Source organism: Cervus elaphus, chromosome 15 (assembly GCF_910594005.1).
Source record: "Cervus elaphus chromosome 15, mCerEla1.1, whole genome shotgun sequence".
NCBI lineage: Eukaryota > Metazoa > Chordata > Mammalia > Artiodactyla > Cervidae > Cervus > Cervus elaphus.
In genome coordinates, this window is record NC_057829.1 from 43,789,475 (window position 1) to 43,809,263 (window position 19,789).

At 51.9% G+C, this 19,789-nt stretch overlaps 2 protein-coding genes across 7 annotated transcripts in view; one reads left to right on the forward strand and one right to left on the reverse strand.

Moving 5' to 3' along the window:
- MARCHF8 (membrane associated ring-CH-type finger 8) overlaps nucleotides 1-4,139 on the forward strand; it is a 114,260-nt gene extending 110,121 nt beyond the window's left edge. For all 6 annotated transcript variants that reach the window (XM_043925098.1, XM_043925097.1, XM_043925102.1 and 3 more), the window contains one exon: nucleotides 416-4,139. In XM_043925098.1, coding sequence (XP_043781033.1) covers nucleotides 416-720 — 305 coding nt within the window. In that variant the 3' untranslated portion in view covers nucleotides 721-4,139. The remainder of the gene's footprint in view (nucleotides 1-415) is intronic.
- Nucleotides 4,140-7,319: 3,180 nt separating this feature from the next.
- The window catches only part of ALOX5 (arachidonate 5-lipoxygenase), a 41,676-nt gene continuing 29,206 nt past the window's right edge, over nucleotides 7,320-19,789 (reverse strand). Inside the window, exons 7-14 of the mRNA XM_043924991.1 lie at nucleotides 17,389-17,535; nucleotides 13,166-13,369; nucleotides 12,303-12,389; nucleotides 10,515-10,693; nucleotides 10,087-10,208; nucleotides 9,627-9,727; nucleotides 9,140-9,310; nucleotides 7,320-8,021 (exon numbers count right to left, since the gene is read on the reverse strand). Of these exons, the coding sequence (XP_043780926.1) occupies nucleotides 7,842-8,021; nucleotides 9,140-9,310; nucleotides 9,627-9,727; nucleotides 10,087-10,208; nucleotides 10,515-10,693; nucleotides 12,303-12,389; nucleotides 13,166-13,369; nucleotides 17,389-17,535 (1,191 nt within the window). The 3' untranslated portion in view covers nucleotides 7,320-7,841. The remainder of the gene's footprint in view (nucleotides 8,022-9,139; nucleotides 9,311-9,626; nucleotides 9,728-10,086; nucleotides 10,209-10,514; nucleotides 10,694-12,302; nucleotides 12,390-13,165; nucleotides 13,370-17,388; nucleotides 17,536-19,789) is intronic.

Consider the following 19,789-nt stretch of genomic DNA (forward strand, 5'->3'; position numbering starts at 1 on the left):
GCCTTCCAATGCAGGGGGCACAGGTTCGATCCCTGGTCAGGGAGCTAAGATCGATCCCACATGCCTTGCAGCCAGGAAGCAAAATACAAAGTAGAAACAGTATTGTAACAAATTGAATTAAAAGACTTTAAAAATGGTTCATATTAAAAAAAAAAAAAACAAACCAAAAAACTTTAAAAAAAGAAAAAAAACCCAGTCAGGAGAGATCAAATCATGGAGAGAGAGAATTTCCATGAATGCCCCTTGGAAGCACAGGATGCAAGGGCATGGATGAGCTCTTCCATGCCTCCTCCAACAAAACTGGATTTGATGAGTTAAGAATCTGCAGCTGTGACAGATTCAGAAACTGTGTTTTATTTATTTCATGTCTTGAATAAGGTCTGCTGATAGGCTAACTGGGTTTTTTCCCTTCCAGGAATCCTAGAGTGGCCCTTTTGGACTAAGTTGGTGGTTGTGGCCATTGGCTTTACTGGTGGACTTCTTTTCATGTACGTTCAGTGCAAAGTGTACGTACAGTTATGGAGGAGACTCAAGGCTTATAACAGAGTAATCTATGTCCAAAACTGTCCAGAAACAAGCAAAAGGAATATTTTTGAAAAATCTGCACTAACAGAGCCCAGCTTTGAAAATAAAGATGGACGTGGAGTCTGTCATTCCGATACAAACTCTTCTTGTTGCACAGAACCTGAAGACACTGGAGCGGAGATCATTCATGTCTGATGGCGCGGAGGTTGTGTTCTCTTGGACCGCTGAGAACAGCCGAAGGAAATTGTTTACTGCCAATTGTATACATTTTCTTATGTCCTTGAATAGCATAGACTGGGCAGGTGACTATTTTTAATGGCTTCTCTTTTTTCTAAACCCTCCTTAGTGACTCTCCTGGAAAACCCTCACGTCAGCTGTGCCCGGCTGGGTTCTGCTTCTGCCAGCGAGTCTACAGGAAGGGAGGGTGGACGAGCCTGTGACACCACGATGGGGTGCTGGCTGGGTTCTGGCTCATAGTCTTGCGCAGAATGAGAGAACAAGATGCCAAACCTGAGGGAAGAAGAGGAGCAGGAGGTGCCTGGGCCCTGCCGCGCCTCTTCAGGTGGGCAGGTCCCCGCCTCCTGCCCGCTCGGTGAACTGTTGGGAAGGACCGGCCTTGGGGAGAGGCTTCTCCACCACTAGTCAGGGTCCGGGGAGGCTGCCACTGACAGTTCCCGAGCAGACGGGCCGTGGTGCTCTGTGCGTGGTGGTGAGTGATTCACTAAGCAAAGCAAAGCACTTTACAAAAAGAGAATCTTTATTTTGTAATACGTGTGTCACGTGGGGTTGACATTTGAAAGAATGTCTCATTTAGAAACCTTCCTTTCATGACCCTGATTATCTCCTTCACGTTATAATAGATCTAAAACCCTTTTTGCCTTATATATGCTAAGAAATGTGACTTCCACTCTGTGTCCATAAAAGGGACTTGTAAAGCAGAACAAGCAGGTCGGAGGCATTTTTCATAACATTTTGTGGGGATGACTGGATGGTAAATGGCAGTTGGAGCGTAATTCCTGTGGTTTTGAGGCTGTTTTATGACAAGTCTTCATGTCATCGGGCTGCCCTAAACGTTTCTCTTTTTGTTAGTCCTAAAGAAGAAGGGTTCATGAGATCTAAATGAAAGGAAGTGAGGCATCAGAACAAAATGGAATATTTAAAAACTATTCCTTTACAGACAGACCTCTCCAGTTTGTGCTGACTTCACACTGAAGGAGTAGGCGTGTATCGCCCAGCTGGGGCACACGCTGAAGGTACTCTCAGGGGCCCCTGCTCCTGGCACCTTCTGTGGGTCGCTGCCCAGAGCAGAGAGGCAGATGGGCTGTCTCTGGGCTGAGGGCCAGGAGTGAGCAGCAGACTGCCACGGTCCACCGTGTCCCTGCTCCCAGCCACACCCCTGCCCATTTGTCGCCTTAACTGGACTGAACCCCTGGCCCTGCTTTCAGTCCATTCTGTCATCAGGGATTATCTCCTGTACCATTTTTTCATAAAACCAAAATCACTACCATCAAATGGCCTTTGTACCTTTAAAAAGGTCTGCTTAAAATTCTATATTTAAAGACCAGTTTTATCATACCAGGCAAAAGAGAGTCAACTCCAGAAAAATAGCCCAGGGAGTTCTGCAGTGTGAGATGAGTGTGCCCAGGCACTTACTCTCCAGGCAGCTCTCTGGATGTCTTGGGTGGGAGGCCCTGGGGTCCTGCCCTCCATCCTCTGAGCCTCAGGTGTTTCATCCAACCTGTTAGAGTAGGAAGCAAACAGAAGATGATTCCTTTGCATTTCAGTGTGGAAGCCCTATGGTTTGCTTTGAAAGCCAGGAGGTTCTTAAGCCCTTGGGGGAGGGCTTTGCCCTGCCATGGCTTCTCTGGCCTGGCAGGTGCTATCCAGCCATAGCCCACCCCTGGAAATAGGTCAGCTCGTCCTCTCCATCTCCAAGGCCACATCCAGCGCGTGCCTGAGCTCACTGTGCCCCAAAGTGCAATTACCTATGCCCCTTCCCAGCCTGGGGACACCAAACAGCTACAGACAGTCCGCTCAGGAGAGCCACATCCCAGGTCTGTCTTGCCAGTGCCCTTTAGGAACTGCCCGGGCAAGGCCCCTTGTCCCTCTTGACGGCAGGTGAGTCGTCAGGGGATACTGAGAGAGATTTCTAAGTGGGCACCATTCCCCTTCTCCCCAGTGGCGCTCCTTGTGCTGTCCCTGAAAAGCACTGAGACTTCTGATAGAGAGGAGAGTGTGCTCAGGTGGGGATGGCCCCGGGACAGCCCAGCCAGTGTGGCTGGCGCCCCACCTGTGGCAGAGGTGACTTCATAACCAGCCCTGTTGTGTTGCTCCCATGGCCCACCCAGGCTCTCACGGGAAGCTCTCTCACACCGTCTCGTCACCTTCAGCCAAGCTCCTAAAAGCCTCTGCCTGTGGGTGGTCCGCCCCGTGTCCTCCTCTTCTTTCCTGGGATGGCACACACACAGCTACCCCATTGCCTTCTTCTGTCTTCGCCGGTTCTGCTGACCACCTCTGACCCCCAACTTAGTCCCAGCACTAACCCCCCGCCCCCCAGCCGCAGGGACTGAGTGACGTGCGAGGCCCTGGTGAAGTGGCGCTGTGCTGCTGCCGAGTGGGGGCTGTGGATCTGCCAGGCGTTCCTTTAGTCTGTCGGCTTGCCCTCTAGGTTCCTGGAAGAGTTAATCATTCCCCATTTCCTCATCGTTTTGCACCTGACTGAACAAATTACAGAAACGTGGGGTGAGCTTGCAGGTCTCAGGGCCTGGAGGGCTGGTAATCTGAAGGCCAGGCGAAGGGGAGAGGGAAGCAGCCTGGGGTGTCGCCAGCCAACCATCTCTGACTCGGCCTCTGCTTCCCCTCAAACTGTAGTTCCACTGAAGCACTTTTGTGCCTGAGTTTAAAATTTTACTGAAAATTATAAAAGATCTCTTCATCCTCCAGACCTGTACTGTCTCTTGCTTTTTTTTTTTTTTTGCTTCGGTCCACTCTTTTCAACCTTACGGGTCCAGTTTCAAATCCTGCAGGTGTCCCCTAACCTGGCTACAGACAGACAGACAGACAGGCCCCGGGCAGTTGGGGGGGGGGGTCCGAAAGCCTCGTGTAGAGCTGCCCCCCTGACTGGTGGTCGGCCCTGGAGCCAGAGGAGGATAGGGCACACAGGATGAAGATCCACGATGGTGTGGATTTGGCCTGACACAAACCACTTTTAAGATACTTTCCCTCTTGGATCTGATTTGAAGTTTGCAGCTTCTATCTCTAGCCCAAGGAAAGACTGAAATATAGGGAAACAAAAGCATTTGTCTTTGTTTTGACAGTAATGAAATTGTGCAACTCATCACCTATTTAGAGACAGTGTTTATAGGATGTTGATTGTTAATAAAGACCAAATTTACACTGGCATGTGTGTGGTAGTTTCTAACAGGCACTTCACACTTGAAGTTTTTCTCAACTTAGAAACTTTCTAGTTATCTAAATGTCTAGTTTTGTATCATTTTGTGTATGTTCACTGTTTCTCAGTATTACTGCTTGAATAATTCTCTGTATGGGTGGGGGGTGTTTGTACTATACACGGAGTGTCTAATTGCAGCAATAAAGCATTTCTTTAAAAAGGAGCTTTGCCATGCAAGTGTTTTCCTGCCAGGAAGCTGGGAATATTGGCAGCCCCTCCAGTGGTCTGATCCCCTTTCCTCTGGCTTCTGTATCAGAGAAAATCATGCAGCTTTGGTCTGTCCCTGTAAGGGAGGCTGGATCCCCCAGATGCTGGCGGTCAGTGGGGAAGAGTGGGTTCTGGAGAGTGGGTGAGCATGGGAGTGAAAGCTGAAGTCATTCTCACAAGTGTGCTTGTTCCAAATATCTGGACCCTACTTGGACTCACTGCGCTGAGGAAAGCCAGACTCGAGTTCAGGGTGTGTATGGCACCATGACCACTGGAGCGGTCCATGGCTTAACTGGCCTCATTCCTGTTAAATCATTGACTGATACCGTCCAGCAGAGTGAGGAAGTGCGGCAGGGCTGGCAGGATTGCCGGCGATAGCTGGCAGGATTGCCGGCGATAGCTATACTTCCTGGCTCCTGGTGAAAGGTTGTTGCTGAAGCACAAAAGACACTGGGATTCTTGGCCTCTGGAGGAGAAGAATTCAATCCGGGGCCAGAGACGAGGCTTGATCGCTCAGATTTTGTGTAGTAAAGTTTTATTAAAGTATAAGAGATAGAGAAAGCTTCTGACATAGACATCAGAAGGGGGCAGAAAGAATACCCCCCTGCTAGTCTTTAGCTGGATGTTACACAGGTACTAGCAGTCTGCCAATTAAAGAAAGGAAATGTCTCAAAACTCAGAGAATGGCACCAGGTGAGTCATCCAGGGCCATGGAATGATTGACTTGAATCTGGAAGAAAGGCAGATTACCAAACAAATAGTTTCATTAACATAGATTAGGAGAACACTGTGTGAGTATAACCTACTGGTTTGTCAAATTAGTTCTGAGCCTTTAGGCGGAACGGACTTGAAGACAGAGTTGGGGGTAAATGCATAGTACATGAACATAGCTTAAAACAAACATTTCCATAAAAATGCATTGGTTAGCTCAAAGTTTGAGCAAAGTTAAGTTAGGGTGGAACCAGGTGTCGTTATGGTAACACAGAGTTTTAAGAGAAACCGCTTTTTAAATTTGTATAGAGAAGGGGAAAAGTGCGACACTAATTTGTTTCCTCCTGCCTTAAGAGAGAAAAAGTGTCTGACACTTGCAGCCTATTTCCTCCATTTGGAGACCCCTGGCCTTCCTGCCTGTACCCTCTCACTGCCAGGGCTTCCCTGAATAATGCCCATGTGGTTGATCCTCCAGTCTTGGGACTGCAAACCACTCCTGGGGCTGGGAGTGCTGAGGGTGGGTGCCTGGTTTCACCTGTGCTCAGGAGATGAGGGAGGCCAAGGTTGCCCCAACATACTGTGTGGGTGAGCCAGGAGAATTGGCCCCCAAGTTCAGGGCACCACAGAGGGCAGCCAGGAGACTGGGGAGCTACTCAGGGGGTTGCTTTGCTAGCGTCCTTCTTGCCTGACTTGGGAGAACAGGTCCTGGGAACTGAGCGCAGCTGTGGAAGCTGCTAGAGGAGGGGATGGCCGCAGAACAGCTGAACCTGCTCAGGAGTGTGCTTGCAGGAGGGACAGAGACTAGTGCCCCCTGGGCTCACTTGCACTCAACTGTTGGTTGGAGGGAATGTTGGGAGCCTGGAGCTGGAAGAGAAATCTTCCCTAAGAATGTGAGGAGGGGGCTTCCCGTGAGGGGCTTCGATTTTTGGGGACCCGATGAATTTTAGTGAGTTTGGCTGAAGAGACACCAGATAAGGTCTTGTTGCAGCGAGGCTTTGAAACAACGCCACCCCCAAGCCTCTTCGCCCTTCGAAGTGAGCCACAGAATGATGGGTTAAGGCACACTGCTAGGGGAACTTCCAGTCCTCTAGGTCAGGGGGTGGCCACTGGTGCTCGCAGACCAGCCTCCTGTTTGGTAAGTACACTTACAGACACACAGCCATGTCCCTTCGTGGATGTGCTGTGTTCAGCTTATTTCCTGTTACACTGGCAGATCCTGTGTCCTGGAAAGCCTACAATATTTACACGCCCCTTTATAGAAAAAGTTTGCCAACCCTTGGTCTGTGTGATCGGTGCCCCTGGTGTTGTTGGTGCACAGCCCACGTGGTGACAGAGGTGTAGACGGCCCTCTTCTAGGGCCTGTCCTTTCTCCCAGCCTCAGAGGTGCCCCAGTGACCAGTTTTCCTGCTATGCATCTCTGTTGCTGGTTCTGGATAGAGCTGAGGTTAGTTCAGGAGTAAAAGGAAGAAGGGATGAAACTGCTGTCCTGAGCTGAGAGCTTCCCTCGGCCCTTCAGCTGTCAGAGAAGCCTCGTCTGGCCTGCCTCGCCAAGCTGCTTCTGGGAGCTGAAATGAGAGAAGCAGAGTCCAGGCTCTGTGGGGGCATCGCAGGGTCCCCTCTGCATGAAGTAGGTGTCTGGAGGTCCAGTGGTTCAGGGAGCCGAACTGGGCTCCGCTTTGGTCCCTTCGTCCAGCTTCCACCCTTTCATTCAAGACACACAGAGCCAGGGTCTTGGCAGAGGGGAGCTGGCCTCACTGTGTTGCCTGGCACCACTGTGGGGGGACCAGGGGTTAGATGGGAAAAAAGACAACATAGGTTGTTGCGAGAAAGAGTAGTCTGTTATCCTCATTCTCCCACTTTTCTGTTGTTAAATGCCCTGTTACAGAACAGTGACGAGAGCAGATGGTAGCTCTTGGTGGGGGTGATTTTTTTAAATTTATTTTTTAATTGAAGGATAATTGCTTTACAGAATTGTGTTGGTTTCTGCCAAACATCAACATGAATCAGCCATTGGTATAGTTTGTCCCTTCCCTCTTGAACCTCCCTCTGGTGGGGGTGATTTTGTGGATTGGGTGGTTCATAGCAACAAAAACTTGGTAACAATGTCCCTCCTGATTTTTCCTGCAAAACTTTTTTGGTCCATAAAATCTAGTCACCTGAGAGCCCTGGTCCTGGGGCTCCTTCACAGACATAGGAGGTGTCCTGAAGGAAATGTGTTCTGAAGGAAGCGTAGGAACTTTCTGGGCAAAGAAGAGAGAAAAGTACCTTTTCTCCAAACGGAACGGGGGCAGCTTTTGCCTAGATGGGATCACAAAGATTATGGCTTTTTTTGTGTGGGGAGGGGTTTGGGCTGTGAGCTGTTTGGGAGGGGTTTGGGAGAGGATATGAGCTGTTTGGGGTGATTGGAACATAGCATGTTTGAGAATTGTTTTAAGCAAACTCCTTTATTTTTATAACAACCAGTTCTTAATTCATTCAACAAGAATTTATCTGGGTACCTACTGTATGCAAGAGATGGGACTAAGCATAAATAGAACAGAAAATCATCTTCCCATTTCTCAGCAAGAACATCCATCATTTGTGTTGCTCTTCTGGGCTGCCTACCATGAAGCGCTGAGCTGGGTGAAAGGGCTGGAAGGGGCACAGTCCTGTTCTGTGTAGGAAAGGTCCCTGCAGTCTTAACATACTCTGATCAAAGTATGGCACTTGCTAAAGACTGAGGAACAAACAGGAAAATGCTCCAAAGCTGAGCTACTTTGTGGACCAATCTGGGGAGTGTTTGGTTTGAAGCCAGGAGCCTGGGTCCCACAGGCCACTTCCCAGGAATCCGAAGGCCCACCCCTTGGCGGCCCCAGGAGCCCGCCCAACCCGGCAGGCTGCAGTCTGGGAGCCGAGCCCAGCCTCGAGCAGCTGGGCGTCCTGCAATGAGACGGGCTCAGGCGGCTACTCAGATGGCCACGCTATTGGGAATCCGGTCTGGGGACAAGTAGTAATAAGGCAGCTTCTTATTCTTGTTGCGCTCGGCGATCACGCTGACGATGGAGTCGAGGTTCTTACGGAACCGGGACATGGCCTCCTTTACCGGCTTCTCGATGAAATGCTCCTCTGGGTACATGCCCAGGAACAGCTGAGACCCAGACAGACAGAGACAGGTTAACCTGTGATGAGGCGATGTAAACCGACAGGACTCGTCCTGTCCCCAGAGCTCAGCCTCTGGGAGTCAATTCCTGTGCTCATCACCGCTCCCCGCATCTCCGCCCCCTGCCACCTGCTGAGAGCACCCGAGTATGCTCTTGGACTGGGGCCTCACAGATCAATGCCCTGCTGCAGGGAGGCTATAAGGACCGGTAATGGCTCAGGCAGATGTGGATGGAGGCTGGCGTGGTCCTGGCTGTGGTGGGCATGTGGCCCAGTCCCCAGGTGCACTCCCGCCTGGTGTCGGGGCCACAGGGGCACAGGGCCAGTCTGGCCTTCTCTCCAGCCCAGGTCAGCCACAGCCAGGCTCTGCTGGGGTGGTGTGCCCATTTGCATGCTCACAAATGTCTGCAAATTGGAACTAGGTGTATCTTTTAGAAACAAGATCCGAGAATGTTAAAATTGGAAAGTTTCATAGCCAGGGCTGGGCAGGATGGGAGAAGTGTTCTGCACTGTTGATGGGAGGTTGGATTCAGTTTGTGGAGGGCCATTCAGTCTCAGCATTCTTTGACCAAGAAATTCCTCTACAAGGAATGTACTGGTTCTGTTGAACACATGTGCTGAGACCTATATGTGAAGATGTTAGGGACCAAGACAAAGGTCCCAAAGCAACACACTGCCAACAAATGCCAGTGGGTCTGGGGCCAGTTCCACCGACCAGTCATTCTTAGCAGCACTGAGGTAACACCAGGGGGTGGTGTCTGAGAGCCGGCTTTGGGGCTTTGGAATTAGGTTCAACAGGTTGTATGAGTATGGGAATGTCTCAAAAGATACCCAGGAAACTCAGCTCTCACGTCTGGGGTACCAGGGAGGAATTCACATGGAAGAGCTTTACCAACAGAGGGGACGGGTGGGGTGTGCCCTTGTGGGGAGCATCACGGTGGAGCAGTGACCCCTGCTCTCCTGCCCCATCCCACTCTGAACCCCATCCCTGAGGACCTCACAGGTCCCTCCAGCCTTGCAAGTCAGGATTCCTGGCCGGCAGGGGTACAGCCTGAGCCCTGAATCACAAAACCCTGGGACTGAGGAAGGGGTTAAACTTGGTCTCACCTCATTGTCCTGAAACTGGCTCAGTGCCCACACTGCGCCCAGATGCCAGCAGGAGCGGCCGCGGTCAGGCAGCGTGTCCACGATCTGCTCGATGGTGACCACACCCTTGGCTGTCGGAGGCGGGGCTCGCATGGTCGGGGGGGCATTGGGGATCCAGGAGCACCAGTCATACTGGAGGGACAGCCACCGACCCAGCTGGGTGCCCCTGCAGTGCAGCCCTCACCCACCTCTGCCTCCGGTGCCACCTCCCCGAGCCCCTTCCTCCAACTCCAGCGGGGCTAGGGAAGCCCCCTCCCTCACACTGGCATCCAGTGCTTAGCACAAAACCGAACTCCACTGGCCACCGGGAACACCAGACTCCTGGCCCCTCCACCCCTCTGTCCCCGCTCCTGTTGAGGAAGTAGGGCGGCCCACCCAGGGCCCTCAGAGGCAGCCGAGCTGGCCCTGGCCATCTTCCGCCCAGAGGGCTTGCCCTGTCCTTGCCCACCTGGCCGAAGTTCACCGCCGCATGCTGGGCTGAGGCCGTGAAGATCACCACGGTCAGGTACTCACACAGCTTCTCCTTGGTCTTGATGCACTTGGGGAAGCCTAAGGGAGAGCCCTGGGCTGGCTGGGGCCCCAACCCCAGGGAAGGCCACCCGACCAGCAGACACCCACTCCCACGCATACAGGTCCCGGGTGCCCACACACCAGTGTTGGGAGGGCCCGGGCATGAGCAAGATGCACTGGAAGAACACGGCTACTTGGCCCAGTGTTCCTGTTGCTTCTGCCCTGGCTCTTGGAAAGCCCCTGAGATATCCCGGTGGGGTACACTGAAGGGCAGGGGGCCCCTGGGAGCCGTGGGCTCAGCCCCAGGTGCGAAGATGGAGGCCAACAGCCAGCATCACCTAAAGCAATTCAGTGGTACGGGGAGAGAGAGAGGGCCGCGGGTGGAGAGCGGTCCCCACCTGAGGCCTTCTTGCCCCGCATGCCATACATATAAACATCCTTCACAAAGTCCTGTAGCTCCTGGTCCTCCTCCACCACCTGGTCGGTCTCATAGTAGATGTCCACCACCTCAGCCGTGAACCTGGCCCAGGGGGAGAGGCCCAGCCAAGAGTGGGTGACCAGCCAGGGTCTGCAGAACTGGCCCCTGGGCCCTATCCGTGACCCCGTCACTTCTTGATGTCTGGATTCAGGTCACCCTCTCCCCGAACCCCGTCCAACCTGCCATAGCCCCGTTCCCCCATCACTGCCCTGAAAATGAGCCAAGCCTCCCGGCCCACTGAGTCAGCGGGCCAGCACCCCCAGTCATGACCGTCAGAGCCCCGCCCACTCCTCCTGCAGGCCCTCAGCTCCCGCTGCCCAGAGCTGACCCCCCAGCCCTGTAGCTCACGTCTTGATGGCCTCCCACACCAGGAGCCCGTCGTCCCGGTAGAAGTAGTAGGGAATGTCTTCCGTGTTGTCCATGCCCCTGGCCTTGATGGCCTCAGGGAAGCACAGGGAAGTGTAGGTCAGGTCCTGCATGGCCCTCTGCACCATCTGCACATGCCCACCGCCCCCGGTGGCATTGGCCTTGAGCAGGAGGGGAGGAAGTGCTGTGAGCCAAGGCCGGTTCCTCCAGGGCCAGAGCTCAGCATGAGAAACTGTGAAAGGGCAGGGAGATGCCCAGGCCCACCAGAGCAAGCCCATGTCCAGTGAGGTGGAGTGGGAGGGACGTTTAACTCAGAGCATGCCCAGGGCAGCCCCAGGAGGAGGTTATGGGGAGGAGCCTCGTCCTGATCCAAATATGAGGGGCTGAGATGCAGGAGGGAGGGGTGAGCTCCCCACCCAAGTGGTGCAGTTGAGGACAGCAGGCAGTGTGGAATCCAGGCCAGAGCAACCCCTGGACCAGACCTGCCCTTGTTTTGAGCACAGGTTCTGAGCTTATTCTGAGCTGCCTGGAGCTGCTCATTGCTCTCAGAGACCTGATCTTTGAGCATAAGACAGGGGCATACACTGGACCCCAGGACACACACCACTCTGCTGAGGCCCTCTTGTGTGCCTAGTGAGGGCTGCTGGTCATCATCCCAGCTGCAGAGATGCTGGTACATGTGCTTGCAGGCAGGCACACACATGGCTGAGTGCTCAGGGCATAGAATCTTCCAAGGAGAACTTGGGGGCTGGGTCCAGACACTGATCCACGGTTGGTGTTTGACCCAAGCAGAACCAACAGAGTTGCTCCCTGGTACTTTCTATTTGTATGGAAGATGATGTCACTGTGTGGGAATGTAAGCCTGGAGCTCACTGTGATGTCCCCATCCCACTGGGGGAAGCCTGTCTGCAGAGCCCGTCTCGGAGAGTGAGGCCCACACAGTTTAAAGAGAGAAAGAGTGCCAGCCAGTGGGCTTGTACCCTGGGGACACCGAGTCCCGGGCCGTGTATGAGGCATCCTAGAGGGCAGGGGTCGCCTGGGGGGCTTTGGGCCCCTCACCAGGTGTTGAGGTGGAGGCCATGGGCCAGCGTTGCCCAAGGGAACATGGAGCGAGGAGCTGAAGCGCCCGAACGTGTCCCGGTGTGTGAGATGACACGGTCCCATTCCAGCTGTAGCTGGCCTGAGATGAGTTTTGTCATTTTCTACCCAAATGGTGACTCAACCCTTGGGATGGTCTGGCTGGCTTACTAACTGGAGGTGGGAAAGAGCAAGATTGGGGGTAAGGCTGTGGGAGGGTCCAGTAAGCCTCCAGAGGGGTCACAGCAAGGGGTACTGCCTGAGAGGGCGTGATGGGTGGGTGGGGGCCCAAGGCCCCACTGAAGGGAAGAGTGGGTTGGGATTTCTGACGGCCTGAAAGGGAGGAAGGGTGGGAGGCTGTGCTCAGAGTGATGGGCGGCAGAGTGGGTGGGGAGGTGCAGGAAACTAGTGTGGGCCACAGGGCAGGCAGGCAGGGTTTACACCCACATGTCAGGGGGAGGGGAAGGGAGGGATGGGAGGAGGTGACAAAGTGAGGAGGAAGAGAGGGTGGATGGAAGGGGTGGACCCCAGCCAGAGAACATGGGAGACTTCACTCGGAGCGCACCCAGCCTATCACCCTTTCCAGGCCTTCACCCAGGTGGTGCCTAGGGGGCTGGTCTCTGAAGAGGAAATCTGGGCCTCAGGTCGGGTGGGGGCCGCTGAGATTCTTCCGGCCCTGGGGTGGGCCCTCACCTTGTCAAAGAGGCCGTACTCGCAGATGAGCTGCTCCCGGGCCTTGGTGTTGATGGCGATGGTGAACCGCACGTGTGCCACCAGAAGCTGGTGCAGCGACAGGGGCAGACCTCAGAGGTGGCCAGGGCAGGGGCTCCCGACCCGGTCTGCACCTCTTCGGGGTCCCCAGGACCCCCAGCCCCACCCCACCCCAGTGCACTGTGGAGGAGCGATGCCAGGGCTCACGGAGGGAGTGAAGCTGGCGTGTCGACCTGCACTGCTGAGAGCTGCTGGCATGGCAGCCTGGGGACTGCCGCTCTGATGCTCAGCAAGAATGATCATGACGAAATGACCATCGTCAACGCTTGCACAGAGCGCAACTGTGAGCTGGGCACTCTTTGAAATTCTCCGAATTTGTCCACTATGTCAACCCTGACAGTGATCCTAGAGGGCAGGGGTACTATCTGATCTCGGTGTTACAGATGGGGAAATGGAGGTAATTTAAGCCTGCAGTTGCTCCAGCAGTCAGTGTCTGCAGGATGCAGGAGAGAGAAGGGCAGTGAATGTGGGGCTGCCCCCTGGGATCAGACAGAGCAGCACTGAACTCATTCATCTCTTCAGACTCTGCTGCCTTCCCCAAGGCTAGCCAGATCCAGGGCAGGCCCAGGCACCAGCCCCTGCCCCATGTCCTCAGGACCCAGCAGGCTCCGAGCTGCTTTCTTCCTGGGGGTGCCTCCCCCCCTCCCCAGCCTCTCCAGGGCTCTCTTACAACCTCTCCCAGCCTCAGGCCTGTGGGGATGTCGGGGCCCCTCCTCTGGCCCTTCTGTCCTCTACCCCCATATCTGATACCTCTCCCCCCAGGGGGAGGCAGGAGCTTGCTGTACCTTGAAAATGGGGTGCACGGCAGGCAGCTGGCGGTACATGGCGATGCCAAACACCTCAGACACCAGATGTGTGCGCAGAAGGTGGGTGATGGTCTGGTGAACGTGGAAGTCACTGGAGCGCACCCAGATCTTGGCCAGGAGCCAGTCATACTTTGCATCCGAAGGGAGAAAAATGGGATTCTCTTCTCCCGGCACCTGGTTGAGCTGATACGTTGGAGAAAGAGAAGGCATTGCAATATTTCACTCCAGATCTAACCGTAGGAGAGTCTGGCCTCTCAGGAAATCCCAGGAGAATCCAGATTTCTTAAACAGAGACTTTGAATCATGAGAGGATCATGGAGGAGGGCAGCGGCCCAGGGTTTGTAACAATTTCTCCTCCCGGCTACATCATTTACTACCTGTAGGACCCTGGACAACTTAGCCTTTATGAACTCCACCTTCACTGTCGTTAACAAGGGGACAGGGTCTATTCGCCTGGCAGTTACTAGGGGAAGTGAATGAAAGGGTGTGAAGGCGACAACACGGGGTGAATGCTGTGGTGTGAGAAGGTGTGGGCAGTGGTCTTCCACCCACTCCCCATCTCTGCCCCTCCCTCCCGGTCCCACCCACTTCTCTGCAGCTGCTTTCTGGTCTCCTGATTTTTCCTTCCTCGGCTCTCCCCTTAAATGTTGCTGCTCCCCAGCCTCTGTCTGTGTGCTTCTGAATCCCCTTCTTGCCCTTGATTGATTGGAGGTGGGGGGCGGGGGAGGGGGACACAAACTCTGGAGCCAGATGACCTGGCCCCATCTCAGTTCTGCCGCTGACTGTGTGCCCTGGTGCCTCGGTTCCCTTATCTGCTTAAAATGATCAGCAGATGGAGTGCCTGCCTACTCAGAGGGTTGTAGTGACAATTATGTAAATAAAGGCAGGTTTTCTGGTCTGAAACCCTGATGGCCAAATGTTTCAGAATCCAGGATTTTTAGGATTTTTAGCAGCGTGTACACATCATTATGTGACACCTGTCTTCCTCTCCCTGGGTTTGCACCAACACAATATTTTACACTCAATCATGCTAATATTTCTACATGAAACACACCTTTCACACTGAGTGGGAGAAAGCCTCTTAAGTATTCCCTTCTATCAGGAAGATCCCCTGGAGGAGGAAATGGCAACCCACTCCAGTATTCTTGCCTGGAAAACCCCACGGACAGAGGAGCCTGGTGGGCTAGTCCATAGAGTCGCAAAGGTTCAGACACGACTGAGCGATGGAGAATGCATGCACATTGGTTCAGAGCAAGCTTTGCTGCCAATGAATCTGCTACAAATTTTTTGAGAATCGAAGAGTTTTAGGTTTCAGAATTGAGAGTAAGGGATTGTGGACTGTGTGGGCAAACCCTTGGGATAATCTTGGCATGCAGTTAACATCTGGCAAGACTAGCTGCTCATGCCCATGGCACCCACTGCCGGGTTCATGACTGACTCAGGGTGCTGTTTGCTGAGTGCCTGTCTGCCTTCCCCTTGGGGGCCCTGTGAAGCCTCGCTCCTTCACAGATCCACGCCAGGTCCTGGCCTCGGCGTGGTTTCCTGCTGCTGGTGTAACATCTCCCACAGTGTTGCCGTGGCGTGACATCCTGAGAAAGCAGATGCAGCCAGGAAGGGGGAGAGAGGAAGCTCTGGCCCCGCCTGTCCCTCCTCCAAACTGCACCCCTCTCCTCCTCCATCATCCTCGGTGGAGACAAGAACCCGAGAGCATCTTAGGACTGCAATGGCTCCTGACCTCCATGGTCCTCCCTCTGCAACCTCAGCTTCAAGCTCATCTCACAGCTTCACCTGCTCAGGCCCTACTGGTGTTCTTTTTTAAAATTAATTTATTTTTTATTGAAGGATAATTGCTTTACAGAATTTTGCTGTTTTCTGTCAAACCTCAACATGAATCAGCCATAGGTATACATATATCCCTCCCTTTTAAACCTCCCTCCCATCTCCCTCCCCATCCCACCCCTCTAGGTTGATGCAGAGCCCCTGTTTGAGTTTCCTGAGCCTTAGAGCAAATTCCCATTGGCTATCTATTTTCCATATGGTAATGTAAGTTTCCATGTTACTCTCTCCATACATCTCACCCTCTCCTCCCCTCTCCCCGTGTCCATAAGTCTATTCTCTATGTCTGTTTGTCCATTGCTGCCCTGTAATTAAATTCTTCAGTATCATTTTTCTAGATTCCATATATGTGTTAGAATATGGTATTTATCTTTCTCTTTCTGACTCACTTCACTCTGTATAATAGGTTCTAGGTTCATCCACCTCATTAGAACTGACTCAAATGCGTTCCTTTTTATGGCTGAGTAATATTCCATTGTGTATGTATACCACAACTTCTTTATCCATTCATCTGTCAATGGACATCTAGGTTGCTTCCATATTCTAACTATTGTAAATAGTGCTGCAATGAACAGTGGGATACTTGTATCTCTTTCAATTTTGGTTTCCTCAGGGTATATGCCCAGGAGTGGGATTGCTGGGTCATATGGTGGTTTTATTCCTAGTTTTTTAAGGAATCTCCATACCATCTTCCATAGTGGCTGTATCAGTTTACATTCCCACCAACAGTGCAAGAGCATTCCCTTTTCTCTACACCCTTTCCAGCATTTATTGTTTGTAGTCTTTTTGATGAGGGCCATTCTGACGAGTGTGAGGTGATATCTTGTAGTTTTGATTTGCATTTCTCTAATAATGAGCGATGTTGAGCATCTTTTCATGTGTTTATTAGGCATCTGTGTGTCTTCTTTGGAGAAATGTCTGTTTAGGTCTTTTCCCCACTTTTTGATTGCGTTGTTTGTTTTTCTGGTATTGAGTTGTATGAGCTGCTTGTATATGTTGGAAATAAATCTTTGTCAGTTGTTTCATTTGCTATTATTTTCTCCCATTCTGAGGGTTGTCTTTTCACCTTGCTTACAGTTTCCTTTGCTGTGTAAAAGCTTTTAAGTTTAATCAGGTCCCACTTGTTTACTTTTGTTTTTATTTCCATTACTCTAGGAAGTGGGTCTTAGAGGATCTTGCTTTGATTTATGTCATTGAGTGTTCTGCCTATGTTTTCCTCTAAGACTTTTATAGTTTCTGGTCTTACATTTAGATCTTTAATCCATTTTGAGTTTATCTTTGTGTATGGTGTTAAGAAGTGTTCTAATTTCATTCTTTTACATGTAGCTGTCCAGTTTTCCCAGCACCATTTATTGAAGAGGCTATCTTTGCCCCATTGTATATTCTTGCCTCCTTTGTCAAAAATAAGGTACCCATAAGTACCTGGGTTTATTTCTGGGCTTTCTATCTTGTTCCATTGGTCCAGAGTTCTGTCTTTGTGCCAGTACCATACTGCCTTAATGACTGTAGCTTTGTAGTATAATCTGAAGTCAGGAAGGTTGATTCCTCCAGCTCCATTCTTCTTTCTCAAGACTGCTTTGGCTATTCAGGGTCTTTTGTGTTTCCATATGAATTGTGAAATTTTTTGTTCTAATTCTGTGAAAAATGCCATTGGTAATTTGATAGAGATTGCATTAAATCTGTAGATTGCATTTGGTAGTATAGTCATTTTCACAATATTGATTCTTCCTACCCAGGAACGTGGAATATCTCTCCATCTGTTTATGTCATCTTTGATTTTTTTCATTAGTGTCTTATAATTTTCTGTGTACAGTTCTTTTGTCTCCTTAGGTAAGTTTGTTCCTAGATATTTAATTCTTTTTCTTGCAGTGGTGAATGGGATTGATTCCTTAATTGTTCTTTCTGATTTTTCATTGTTAGTATATAGAAATGCAAGTGATTTCTGTGTATTGATTTTGTATCCTGCAACTTTGCTAAATTCACTGATTAGCTCTAGTAGTTTCCTGATACTATCTTTAGGGTTTTCTGTGTCCTACTGGTGTTTTGATTTGGGGCTGGTCAGAATGCTGCGGTGGGGAGCCCATACCATCCCAGGGAAGGTCCTTCCCAGAGCCAGGAAGTGTTCAAGGGTATCTCGTGGAGTGGAGCCCTTTCTGCCCACTATGGTCAGCCCTCCCCATGACTGGCAGGAAGCCCTATGTTCTTGTTTGTCCTGTCCCCCTGGCAAAGCCTTAAGCAGGAGATTCCAGGCAGGGCTGCTGCCTTTCCCTCCTGGAGGTTTGTTGGATCCACCCAGGAAATCCTCCCTGAGCCCTGGCTACTGAGGATGGAGCTGCCCAGGATGAGAACCGGGCTGGGCCGCCTACCTGGATGGCAATGGGGACAATCTTGTTGGCCAGATTCTTGTACAGCAAGCAGATGGGCGCGGCCAGGAACTGCAGAGTGCAGGGGTCTGTTTTGTTGGCATCGATGCCATCCAACAGTTTAAAGTCGACGATGAAGATGTTCCCTTGCTGCAGGAGATAAGAGGAAATACATCCAAATCAGGTTCAGTCTGAGACAGACCCAGGAATTGGGCACAGTGGGAGGGATAGGAGGTCAAGTCAACATAGTGGAGTTCAGAGCTTAGAGTTCTTGGAGTCCTCTGACTCCAAGGCTGATTGACAGCAGTTTTCATAGGCCATGGTGGGGCTCAGCAAGGTGAAGAAATGCAGGGGCTCCTAACACACTTGCTGTACCTGCAGTCTGCCTGAGCCTCATGAAAGATGTTGAGTCTCATGAAAGACCACCCAGAGTGACAGTAAAGAAAGAAGACAGAAGTTAGATGAAATAAATGAGAGAAGTCAAATGCCAAGAGTGATGCTGCAGGATTCCACTTACAAGAGTTCAAAGCTGGGCAAACTCGAGTGTCAGAGTCAGGACAAATGTTACCCTTGGGAGGAGAGATGGAAAGTTGGCAGGAGGGAGCTTCTGAGGTTCAAAAGCGGGTGTCCGCCATGTCAGGAGGGGGTAGTCAGGGCTGGGGGACCCTGAGGTTTTAAGGGAGGTTCTTCAGGGGTAAGGAGGTCTACAAGGGTGGGGGTGGGGTCTGCAGGGGTGGTGTGTGTTCTGTGTCCTGGTGTGAGGTTCTGGCATGGCTGGGTAACTTGGTGCTACCAAGCCATCATTGAGCTTGCTGCCACTCTTGATTCCTGTAGATATCACACTTCAGTATAAAACAAAAATGCATGTAGGGAAGGTAGCAAGTCGCCCACCCCAGTTTACACTTGAGTCCCCTGCATGTGTTAGTCACTCAGTCATGTGTGACTCTGTGACCCTATGGACTGTAGCCTTCCAGGCTCCTCTGTCCATGGAATTCTCCAGGCAAGAATACTGGCTGCTGCTGCTGCTAAGTCGCTTCAGTCGTGTCCGACTCTGTGCGACCCCATAGACGGCAGCCCACCATGCTCCGCCGTCCCTGGGATTCTCCAGGCAAGAACACTGAAGTGGGTTGCCATTTCCTTCTCCAGTGCATGAAAGTGAAAAGTGAAAGTGAAGTCGCTCAGTCATATCTGACTCTTCCCGACCCCATGGACTGCAGCCTACCAGGCTCCTCTGTCCATGGGATTTTCCAGGCAAGAATACTAGAGTGGGTTGCCGTTGCCTTCTCCAAGAATACTGGAGTAGGTAGCCATTCCCTTCTTCAGGGGATTTTCCGGATCCAGGGATCGAACCTGGAGTCTCCTCCATTGCAGGCAGATTCTTTACCATCTGAGCTACCAAGACGGAGCCTAACCTGAGCGTCGTGAGGGCTCCTTTTGCAGGGCCAAGTCCTGCTCAGGCCAGAGCTGGAAGAGTCTGGGTGGAGGACAAATGGTGCTTCTTGTGTTTTAAGCTAGAAATGGAGGCAGGGGTTGCGATCTGGTTGGGGAAGGGGGTCAGGGTAGATGTGGTAGATAGAGACCTGTTAACAGGTGCTCAAGTCAGTTGCATGTCCATATGTCTGCCAGCAGAGGGCGCCAGGTGACCACAGCTCACAGGCCTCAGGAACACCAGCTGCAGGACCCTGCAGTTGTTGGACACCAGTGATGAGCTCTGAGCATCGGCCTGAGTGGCACTTGGGGCAGGAAGGGGACAGAGTGGGGGAAGAGGTAAGGGTGCCCTTGGCCAGTCAGGGCAGAGGGAAGGTGGGGATAGGCTGCCTCCAGGAGAGTATGTGATGGTCCCTCAGGACACCTTGGCCAGAAACTGGAGACACCCAGGCCTGGTGGGTCACGGGGCTGGTTGGGCTTCTGAGATGGGCTGGACAAATGGACTTTCAGAGCAGAGTGGACATCAGTGACCACTGTGCAGAAGAAATGGCTGCCAATCAACTCTTGAGCAGACCAAATTATTTAACTTGACGAATGACAGGCTAAAGGGAGACCCTGGGAACCAGGAGGCCTGGGATTTGGGGCTGCCTATAGGGCATTTCTCTGTCATTCCAGGCCACCTCCTTCCTCTGGGCTGTGATTTCATCCTTCTGGAAAGTGAGGAGCCAACTGTATCTCTCAGTTCTGATATTCTAGGTTCTGTAGAAGATACAGGTGGTCTCGCTTATCTGGTGTCCCTGTCCTCTCCTTTTGGTCAGCATTTTCCATTCTCCTGGCTGCAGTGACTGGCTACAGCCAGTAGTCACTCAGGGAATTGTCTCACAACTTAAACTGGACTCATGACATTTGCTGAAAGTGTTGGGAAATAGGGACTTTTTTTTTCTGGGATTCAGCAGTGTTTGCTAAAAGGATGGAA